The sequence below is a fragment of the Erpetoichthys calabaricus genome, chromosome 2, assembly GCF_900747795.2.
Source record: "Erpetoichthys calabaricus chromosome 2, fErpCal1.3, whole genome shotgun sequence".
NCBI lineage: Eukaryota > Metazoa > Chordata > Cladistia > Polypteriformes > Polypteridae > Erpetoichthys > Erpetoichthys calabaricus.
The window spans coordinates 1,850,868-1,862,880 of NC_041395.2; the positions used below are offsets into that span (position 1 = coordinate 1,850,868).

The 12,013-nt window shown below is 41.7% G+C and overlaps 1 protein-coding gene across 1 annotated transcript in view; it reads right to left on the bottom strand.

Moving 5' to 3' along the window:
• Positions 1-12,013, bottom strand: part of LOC114643014 (uncharacterized) — a gene marked incomplete at its 3' end in the record, with an annotated part of 1,911,439 nt that overhangs the window by 1,840,422 nt on the left and 59,004 nt on the right. Inside the window, exon 3 of the mRNA XM_051923912.1 lies at positions 8,842-9,099. Coding sequence (XP_051779872.1) covers positions 8,842-9,099 — 258 coding nt within the window. The remainder of the gene's footprint in view (positions 1-8,841; positions 9,100-12,013) is intronic.

Here is a 12,013-nt window from a genome sequence, read left to right on the forward strand (position 1 = left end):
TGTATTGCCCGTTGCTGGTCACCACTCTTAACATCAGCCAGTTCTGATGAGGTTCCTCTCACCATCACCCTCTGCTTCCTGTGTTTGAGCCAATTCTGCACCCATCTAAAAACATCACCCTGAACTGCCACTTCTTTTAGTTTGATGCCCACCCTCTCATGTGGCACCTTATCAAATGCTTTCTGAAAGTCCAGATAAATAATATCATCTGCTCCACTTTGATTGTATCCTTTTGTTGCTACCTCATTGAATTCCAGCATGTTAGTAAAACACGATCTTCCTCTTCTGAATCCATGCTGACTGTTCATAAAAATTCCTGTACTTAACATGTGCAGCTCAATCTTTTCCTTAATAATTCTTTCCATTAATGTACCTGTGATGCACATTAAGCTTGCTTGCCTATAGTGGCTTGGATCTGCTTTGTCACCCTTTTAAAGTGAAGGGATAATATTTGCCATTTTCCAGTCCTTTGGAATTTCCCCAGTGTACAGTGACTTCCTAAAAATGTGTTAAGGATTTGCTAACCTCTTTTAGCACTCTGTAATAAATATGATCTGGTCCTGGTGATTTGTTTGATTTCAGCCTTTTTAATCTGAGCAGCACTTCCCCCTTCTACAATTTTCAAATCCCTCAGTACTTCCTATCACAGGTGGCTGGGAGGCAACCCGGCTGGGACGCCCTGGGGGACCGGATGAGGGCTCACGCCTCTTCCAGACCACGTGGGGGCGACTGCCCTGGTGGCTATGGGGACGCTTTGAAGCTCAACCCTGTAGGGGGCCCGTGGTCACCTCCAGGGGGCGCCCCAATGCCTTGGGAGCTCTGGACCTCAGCACTTCCACCACACCCGGAAGTGCTGGGGGGAAGAGGATCGGGGACACCTGGAGTGCTTCTGGGTGCGCAGCCGGCACTTCTGCCACACTGTGGAGTGCCGGCAGAAGATTGTTGGGAGACACCTGGAGCACATCCAGGTAGTCATAAAAGGGGCCGCCTCCCTCCATTCAGGGGCTGGAGTCGGGTGAGGAGAAAGACAAGGTCTTGGAGAGGCAAGGAGGTGGCCTGAAGGAAGAAGAGGCATTGTTGTAGGGCCTAGACTTTTGGGGACTTGAGGGGTTTGTGTTGCACTTGTAAATATGGAGTACTGGAATAAACGTGTGTTGGGTGAGTTGAACGTGTCTGCCTGTCTGTGTCCAGATCATCTTCCACACTCCCTAGTAGTCCCTGTTACTGCTGGGAAGTTATCCAATTCCTCACATGTGAAGACCATATAAAAATGCAAGTTTAGAGCATCTGCTACTTCACTGTCTTAATCTTTTAATTCCATTTTACTATTTCTAATGCACTTCATCTCCTCCTTGACTGTACTATGGCTTATGGCTCCGGGGTGATCACGCCTGAAATTACCAAGCGTTACTGTTTGTGGCTGTGTACTGGAACATCCAAATCCTTGTTCCTCCTCCTGCTATGCTTTCTGCTGCTTTGCTATCGCCGCTCATCTGCGCCAACGCACCCCACCTGTCTCACCGGCTCTGCTCCGCTGTGGTGATTCTCCACTGCTATCAGATAAGTATCACTCAGTATCATGTTAAAATATTCTCATGACAAACTCCTTCTTATTAAACAGTTTGTCCAGAGCAAATGGTCTGACTGGAACATCCTAAAAGACGTCGGTATTTTGCAGCGCCCGAAATATGTACATCGCGGGTCAGGTCACCGCCTCCAACGGGCTGCAAATGAAAAGTCCACCGGCAGCATTTGCTCAGGAATAAGCCAACCTTCTCATGGCCCTGGAAATAGAAGTATCAGTGTGCCAAATTTACAGTATGTGAAAATAAACTCCAGCCACGGCTCTGTGCAAAAAGAAGCCTCATTAACTAATATTGTACTGTTTAACTCGAGGTCTCTTAATCGCAAAGCATTGGTGCTGTCAGAACTCATCACTGACACCAAACTTGATATTCTGTGTCTAATGGAGACTTGGCAAAAACCAAACTTTCCACACAGAGCCTCGCAGCAAAAGACAAGGCGGAGGACTTGCAGTAATTGGCAGAGTGGAGTTAAACATCAAATGAATCCCAATTGACTGTCCATTGTCTTTTGAGTGCCTGGCTCTTAAACTAATAACGGTATCAGGTCCTGTCTCACTCATTGTTCTTTATCGTCCCCCAAAATACAATGCACTCCTTCTTATCCGATCTGATTGAACTTTTGACCCACCTAAGCTCTTACTCTCAGAGAATTATCCTCCTTGGTGATTTCAACATCCATATTGACATCCCCACATCTAAACTGAGAAATGAATTCTTATCCTTACTGGACTGTTTTGACTTGACACAACATGTTGATTTCAACCCCCCTAAGTCACCCCCCACACTGGTGGTCATATACTGGACCTGATCTGCACTCCTGGACTATCTGTTGCCCACATTTACAGCACTGATTTGGGACTCTCTGACCATAAAGCAGTATTTTTCGCTGTTTCACTGCCTTTCCCTCCTCTCACCTGTAAACGACAAATCTCTTACAGAAACCTTAAAAATATCTGTCCCTCTGTCCTTTCTGGATCCATTTCTGATCTTTTATTGTCTGCACCTATTCCATCAACACTAGATAGTTTTGTTCACCACTATAACTCAGCCCTTCATTCAGCATTAGATAAAACAGCTCCTTAAAAAAATAAGGAGGTTTCCTTTAAACGTTCAGCTCCTTGGTATAACTCAGAATTGTGATCTATGAAAGCAGCTGGTCAACGCCTTGAGAGAATGTCACATAAGTCTGGCCTCACCGTGCACATCCAGGCTTTCTCTGACCACCAAAGAGCTTACAGAGAAGCACTAACTTCTGCCAAGAACACCCATTATGGCAGAATAATAGAAAGTGGCCACGATAACCCAAGGGTTTTGTTCTCTGTAGTTAATAAACTACTTGAACCCGCATCTGGCCCAACTACCTCTTCTACTGAAGTCTGTGAGGAATTCCTCCACTTTTTCCATAACAAAATTAAAGATCTAAATAATTCAACTAACATAAATACATCATCTGTTTATATCTCTCCCTGTTTTCCCACTCCATCCAGCTCCTTCTCTAAGTTCTCACCAGTCACATCTGCGTTTGTTAATGACCTGCTTTATAAGATGAGGCCGACTACTTGTGTACTGGACCCCATCCCCAGCACACTACTTAAATCCTGCCTTCATGCCATAATCCTGACTGTTACAACAATAATAAACTCATCCCTTGACACTGGCTCTGTGCCGCTCACTTTTAAAATCTCTTCTGTAACCCCAATGTTAAAGTCTGGCTTTGATGCTGACAATCTTAACAATTTCCGGCCTATTTCCCACTTACCTTTCCTGTCAAAAGTTCGAGCGTGTGGTAGCTTCCCAACTCACCATTTACCTAACCTCTAATAATTTGATGGACCCTTTCAGTCGAGTGTCAGGGCGCAGCACAGCTGTGAAACTGCTCTGCTACGGGTAACCAATGATTTGCTTATGGCAGCAGACTCTGGACAAACTAGCATATTAATTCTGTTAGACCTCAGTGCAGCATTTGACACTCAGGTCAGACGTGACATTCTACTGTCCAGAACGGAGAACATGCTGGGTATCTCTGGCACTGCCCTCCAGTGGTTCAAGTCCTATCTGAGTGATAGGGCAAGAGTTTGTTAGTCTTGGCAACATCAGGTCCAGCTCAGCGCCAGTCACACAAGAAGTTCCTCAGGGCTCTGTCCTCGGTCCTCTGCTTTTCTGTATTTATATGCTTCCCCTTGGCCATATTATCCGCAGCTATGGACTGGGTTATCATTTTTATACCGATGATACTGAACTCTACTTCAATGTTAAAAGTGGAACTTCATCAGAGCTTTCTCAGCTCACAACCTGCCTTAGTGAAATTAAAACCTGGATGGAGCAGAACTCTTTAAAATTAAATTGCAACAAAACTGAACTCCTGCAAATTGGGACTAAAATGCAACTTCATAAAATGAGCTCCTTCCCAGTCCATCTTGGCAGTGATCTCATCAGACCTGCCTCTACTGTAAAGAATCTTGGTGTCATTTTTGATTCCTCCCTTTCTTATTCCGCCCACATAAATCACATTAAGAAACTTTCTTACTTTCACCTCCATAACATATCACGTGTTCGCTCCTTCCTCTCCTTCTCTAATGCTGAGAAACTTGTCCCTGCTTTTATCACACATCGATTATTGTAATTCCCTACTGGCAGGTGCCCCTTCTAATCTTATATCACAGCTCCAGCTTATTCAAACTCAGCTGTAGAGTCCTTACTCGAACCAGCAGCAGCGAGCACATCACACCCATCCTGCTTTGCCTTCACTGGCTCCCTGTGTCTTACAGAATCGAATATAAAATCCTACTAATAACCTACAAAGCCTTAAATAACCTCACGCCAAACTACTGTACATCGGTGACCTTCTCCATCACTATGTGCCTGTCTGCCCACTAAGGTCCTCTGATTCTGACAATCTTGTTGTGCCCCTCACTAATCTACACTCCATGGGTGACAGCAGGGCCTTCAGCTGTATAGTGCCCAGACTCTGGAATGACCTACCGACATTAATCAGGTCAGCTGACTCCATGAATTCTTTTAAAAATCCTCTGTTCAGTTTGTCTTTTAGCTCTACTTGACTTTATTACCTTTCTCTCAGTTTACTTCTCTGTCAAGATGCTCATGTAACCTGTGTGTGTGTGTGTGTGCGAGACCATCAGTTATGTTGTCTGTTAGGCTTGTTCTCTGAATTCACTGTTGTAATCTTCTTTATTTATTTATCTGGTTTGTACAACGCTATATACTGTATACGCTGACGTTCTTCTTATATTCTGTGCCTTGAGCATGGGAAAGGCGCTATATAAGTAAAATGTATTATTATTATTATTATTATTACTACTAAACTACTGAAAGAATCTCTTTGAGTTGTCTTTCGCATTATCTGCTATATTCCTCTCTAATTGTTATTTAAGCTCCCTAATACCCTTCTTAATGTTTGCTTTCATGTTCTCATACACACTGCAATTCACTTTAAGTTATTAATTTTATACAGGTACGTCTCATTCATCTCTTTTTTCCTTTGCAGCTTCTTGTTCAACTCTCCATTAACCCACTAGAAAGTTTTATAAAAGTATCTACTAATTGCAGTTTTTAGGATGCGCTTATCCTGCATTATCTGTAAAACACTTTTAAATCTTCTCAACTGTCTCTGCACTTAAAAGCTTATCTCAGTTTATCTCTGAGAATTTTTACACTCTGCTCTGATACTCTATGTCCTATGACTCACGTTGGAGTTATCAGTCTTATACACCTCATTCATTTGTGCTTTTTTGGCTTACAAGTTCATTTTTATCTTCTTATTTACCTACTGTGGAATTGTTTTAATTTCACACTAGTTCCATATTTAGGTATCTGCCTGTCCTACATTATATGTAAACTGTTTTAAAACTTGTTCCATTGCTCCTCAATTGTCTCTACACTCTACGCCATCACTCCCATCGAAGGGGGAGCTACACATGTCCATAATTTTGGAGTTCATTATTGATATAATTGATAAAAATAAACAGAAAAAACAGGATCTTCAATATTAAATATGGTAGATAGGTAGGCAGGTGAGCATGTAAGTAGTTCAGTGTTTTGCTAGACATATTTGCTAATATTATTATTATTTTTTTTTTACTATTTCTGGTAGCGTAGTGGCAAATGTTCACCTGGGGCTCAGGGTTGGGGAATGAAAAAGGGTTGGGGGATGTTATTTACTTAGTAAAGGACAAAATGTATTTTATTACCCTAAGTTCTTGTCTATAAGCCGCGGCTTATCTAAGGAAAAAAGTTGTGAAAATGAAAAAATAGAATATCGGCTTATACATAAGTCCGACTTATACAGTAATCCCTCCTCCATCGCGGGGGTTGCGTTCCAGAGCCACCCGCGAAATAAGAAAATCCGCGAAGTAGAAACCATATGTTTATATGGTTATTTTTATATTGTCATGCTTGGGTCACAGATTTGCGCAGAAACACAGGAGGTTGTACAGAGACAGGAACGTTATTCAAACACTGCAAACAAACATTTGTCTCTTTTTCAAAAGTTTAAACTGTGCTCCATGACAAGACAGAGATGACAGTTCTGTCTCACAATTAAAAGAATGCAAACATATCTTCCTCTTCAAAGGTGTGTGTGTCAGGAGCACAGAATGTCACATAGATAGAGAAAACAATCTCTAGCAAACAAATCAATAGGGCTGTTTGGCTTTTAAGTATGCGAAGCACCGCGGCACAAAGCTGTTGAAGGCGGCAGCTCACACCCCCTCCGTCAGGAGCAGAGAGAGAGAGAGAGAGAGAGAGAGAGATAGAGAGAGAGAGAGACAGAGTTTGTTTTTCAGTCAAAAATCAATATGTGCCCTTCGGGCTTTTAAGTATGCAAAGCACCGTGCAGCATGTCTTTTCAGGAATCAGCTTTACAAAAGATAGCAACGTGAAGATAATCTTTCAGCATTTTTAGACGAGCATCCGTATCGTCTAGGTGTGCGAACAGCCCCCCTGCTCAATCCCCCTACATCAGGATCAGAGAAAGTCAGCGCAAGAGAGACAGAGAAAAGTAAGTTGGGTAGCTTCTCAGCCATCTGCCAATAGCGTCCCTTGTATGAAATCACCTGGGCAAACCAACTGAGGAAGCATGTACCAGAAATTAAAAGACCCATTGTCTGCAGAAATCCGCGAACCAGCAAAAAATCCGCGATATATATTTAAATATGCTTACATATAAAATCCGCGATAGAGTGAAGCCGCGAAAGGCGAAGTGCGATATAGCGAGGGATCACTGTAGTCAAGAAGTTTGTATAACATTATACTGGTGACCTGATGTCCTGCACAGCCTGGAGTCGCACTGATTATGTCACTGACCTGCCCGCAATATATATTTAAATATGCTTACATATAAAATCACAATTTAAATGACCGCTACGCGCGCGTGTTGACTCGGCGACGCCCAGAGCAGAAAGAACGCGCTCCGGCCGCTCCAACCGCGCCATGCGGGGAGTGAGAGAGACGCCAATATCTCACACTCTCTCCCCCCTTAAAGAAATTAAATGGGTGCGAGTGAGACCACTGACCTCCCTCCCTTCTATTAGTTATAGGTTATAGTACGTTCGGCTTATCCATGAGTCCGGCTTATCTATGATACGATTTTATTTTAAAAATTCGTATGATTTTTGGTCTCCGGCTTATACATGAGTCCGGCTTATAGACAATAACCTAGGGTAATTGAAAATAATTACTGATAAATGTCCATTATTCAGTGTTAAAAAATGTGATAATTCTCAGTTAAACACACTCAATAATACTGATCAATCCAAAAATGCGGAGTGTGAAGAATTAGTCAGATACAGATGCAAATGGTTGGGTCAGCAATAAAGCAAAACTTTAATAATAATAATACTGGAAAGAGAAATAAGTAACCATATACTGTACAAGTGAGGATGCACATGGTTTGTTTTGTCTGAGAGCCCAGTGTTCTTCAATCAGTCAGACGTTCAGATCTGATGACCTCCATTGGGTGGCTCGTCAGTATTAAAAGGCTCAGGCCAGGATACGGGTAGGACTTAGAGCTTAATTAGTGGGCCTACTCATTGTCTCTCAGTGAATGTCCAGAGTAGTAGAGGAAACAAAGAGAAGATATCATTCATAGACAGACAGACAGACAGACAGACAGACAGACAGACAGACAGACAGACAGACAGACAGACAGACAGACAGACAGACAGACAGACAACTTTATTAATCCCAATGGGAAATTCACATTCTCCAGCAGCAGCATACTGATAAAGAACAATATTAAATTAAAGATTGATAATAATGCAGATGAGAAACAGACAATACGGGTGGAATAGAAGAGTCGCATAGTTTGTGGGAGGAACGATCTCCTCAATCTGTCAGTGGAGCAGGACGGTGACAGCAGTCTGTTGCTGAAGCTGCTCTTCTGTCTGGAGATGATACTATTTAGTGGAGGCAGTGGCATATGTGAGAATGGGTGGAACATCATCATCCTCATCCAGTTGGCGCAATAAGGAAGGAATGACTGCACTCCCTCTCTGCCTATGTATTTAAACATCTGTGCTAAACTTTAACTTGAATAAAACTAAATGTATACCTATAAGTACAGTTAAATTCATATCACTTGATTGCAAGGTATGTGCTCACTTCACCACTTCCTCAGTATTTGTCACCAGATGACTGAAGCACGTGGATGCATTTTTGTTTCAATGAGCTGCTTCACTTACGGCTCAACCAAGAAGAGGCAGTGACATCCTGGAACAATGCTTTGTAAATGCCCTCAGTTTTCTTTTGCCAGCGTATTATGAGCGTCATCATCTATTTCAAAGAAACAAACATTTAGCTGAAAGTGCTCAAAAACTGCAGCATGCAGGAGTTTTTTAAACTGTTCAGTGCTAAAATGCTAAACTGGGAATAGTGTCATTGAAAATAATGTTCTAGTCTAGTGCTAAAATGCTAGAAAACACTAAGGTGTAAATGGGCCCGCTAGGGTTTGTTGATTACTTGACTGATCTGTGTATGTAGTTTAAACTGGTGGGCTGTGGAAATCAAGATTTTTCAAATAACAATTGGGAGGACAGCCTGAAACAAATGGAGCAGCAAGAGCTCCATGGACAACAGGAGTACATCAGGAACAAGAAAACCCCTGGTGAGTGATGGAGGGAGCACATGACATGTTACAAGTCACACGACTAGCAAGTCCCATAGCATAGAAACCTAATGAGTCTACCAAAAAAAACAGAGAAAAGCACTAAATCTAACATAAGCATGAGAGGGCACTGACCTTATAGAAGATATCTTATCCACACATTCTGACAAGTAGTCAATAAAACGTCCAGTTATTTCATTGCATCCCAATATTATGTTAACCTTCACAGAGGATCTTTTTATAAAGCTGCTCACTCTGTCCAGTGTCTTCTTATACCAGTTTGTGCTCACATAGATTTTTTTGTCTGTTCGACTGAATAGTTCATTGATGTTCTCCTGGCTTCTACATTCCAGCCAGTACTTCCAAACATAAATGTTGTTGTTCTTGTCCTTCCTGTAAAGAAAACAAAGACATTGAGTATGTCACACCATTTTCAAATGTCTCTGTAAAACATCAGACTGTGTCACATTGAATATTATAATTTTATTTTACAAAAGCACAAAGCCAGTGCCACACAGTCTAGTCATGAAAGTGTTCTTGTTGGTGGCGTCTTTTCTTTAGATGCTGCCCAAAATTTGATCATACATGGAGTATTAGCTAATAGTAGAATACGTCTTTGAAGTTTACCTCGATGTGTTCGAGCATTGGCACTGGTTTTGTATTTGAGTGACATCTTTTCCCAAAAAAGGGGCACAAGAGAAAGGAGATTTAGAATTAAGAGAAAAAAGACAAATGAGAACAAAAAAGAAAGAAAGGAGATAAAAGAAAGTAAGGAAGAATATGTGACTTCAAAGCCATAGCATAAAGAAATAGTTGAGCTTTTATCATATTGTTCAAATTACTTGTTGACATGAATGTCCGTATGTGAGGAAAAGTAACATCTTTTAGAAGTACCATAAATTTACATGGGATGTTACAAACTCACATCAAACATACACTTTTGTTATATGACAATAATAATAAGCAGCTCACTACACAAAGTGCTAAATGCAGAACTGGGGTGGAATTCAAAACTGTTACCTCACCATTGCTAAGCAGTAGCTTGTCCAGTATGCCATCTGCATAGACCCGTGCCAGAGTAGCGTTACCACTCTGATAACTGGTTGAAAATGAAACACGCAAACACATACATGTATGTGAACGTCTTTTACTATGACCAACTGATAGTTGGGCTTCAGCAACGTCAATTGGGCAATTTGGTTTTCTATTATTCTTCAGTAAAACCACGTTTCTTGGATATTTGGGGTTCACACATCTGACACTTCACGTCAATATTTGTTGTTATTACGATAACATATGAAAACATTTTCTATTTTAGCCATGTGTTCAGCATTTCTTGCCTCACATTTCCTCTGTCATTCTATAGTTACGCAGATCGTTGTAGACACAGAACACAAATGAAACGTATGTATTTCAAATCCATCCATCCATTTTCCAACCCGCTGAATCCGAACACAGGGTCACGGGGTTCTGCTGGAGCCAATCCCAGCCAACACAAATCACTGCACTTCATTACCTGTCTAATGCCTTACTTCCTTACTTGCCAGATAAGCACTTCAACACAGACTTGAGCTGTGAGGATTGCAGCAGAGCGATGCCTTCATCTGACTGAATGGGGGGTGACGGGGGGGCGGGGGGGGGGGGGGGGTTGGCTGTAGAAGGCTGTGTTCTGCTAATCCACACATTTGCAAAACAAAAGCGGGCTGTTAGTGATGAGGAGCAATGAGCATCTTGGCGTATGTCAGGAAAATTCAAGAAGATCAGGGACAACAAAAAAAATCGTAAACTTTAGGAATTCTAATGTTAAGAGACTGGGAACTCTTCAGATTTACAGATAATAGCACACTAAGCGGTGAGTAAACACACAGCAACAATTTCAGGAAAAGCAATAGTTACCTGTATTACACAAGACAATGTAAAGTACACCAAGAACATTAGAATCTAAAAATATTAGGAATTAATGTTTTTAGAAAAGAAAAGCAAAGTCCACACTCTAAAAGTCTGTTAAAAACATAAAGTGGACCAAGTCCATAATCTTTACTGGTGCAGAGTCCAGTTTGCACACTGTGTTACCACAACAATTAATCATCCAACTGTCCACGGAAACACTCTGTTTTATGGACACTTGTTTCCCAACAGAAGTTTTGCCAAATTGTTGAATCCCTATCAGCGTCTCTTTCTCATTCTTTTTTTTTTACTTCTGGACTCCTTCGGTTGCTGTGATAACCTAAGCATGCCTCACTTCTTGTCCACCAGCTTCGCTCGGTCCTTCTGCGAGTCTTCTCTCTCTCACTGGACCCACAATCGATGTCTCTCTGGTGAAGCCATCTATTCCTCCCTGGAGGTAGGTGTCACCATCTGTCTGCCTCGTGTCGTACCAGCCACATACCCTCGTCTGTCTGTGAGCCCCTGTGCTCTGTGCGAGTGGTCTTGACAGTGTTTTCAGTGGACTGTCCCTCAACCACCTGACATCTACTACCAAATAGTATAAATCTCCTTCAGTCCCTGCCTAGATTAACATGACAATGGATTAAACAATGGCACATACCAATTCACTGGACTTGACAAATAATGTAAACAAACAGTATTGCTGCCAACTATCAAGGAGTACACGTATGCTGATTAGAACCCAATGTCCCAGACATGTTAAGTTTCAAGACAGGTAGATACAAACATTTTCCAAGGAAGGAGGCAGTTCTGTTATCACAAGATTGTATTGTTTGTATGTTTAAGCAGTTCACTTCAAAGCAGGTGACACTTTTGCAAGAGCAAATATTTGTGTCCTGTAGACAGCCATCACAACAATCAGTAACAGGATTATTATTAACTTATCACCCCAGTCCTAACAATGGGTGCCTATTTCCTCTTCATCTACTGACTTTTAAATTTAATATTTACAGGTTTCTTTGCCTAAAAGACAAAACATCACCCACTGTACAAAGAATGTTCCCCTCTGACAACCTCAGTTGATGAACTTGTAGTCACAAGAGACTCTGAGGTTCCTTATTTTGTGTTTACTTGGGCAGATGGACATCCATGAGTGAAAGTTTGATATTAGCAGCTTTTGATTTATTATTGCCAGTTTATGACATGCAATGTCCTTCAGTTTGTCTCTTCTTTTAGTTACTGGAGGGATGTGAGGAATTCCGTTTAAACACTCCTTAAAACAAGAGTGACTAAAGCACAGAGGAACTCAGCCGGGTTTAATGAGAGCGCTTGGACTCCTAAATGAGAATCCCGAAAATGAGAGCAGAGATGGAGAGCCACAACATTACAGTATGGACAGATAGTCTTGAAACATATAAAA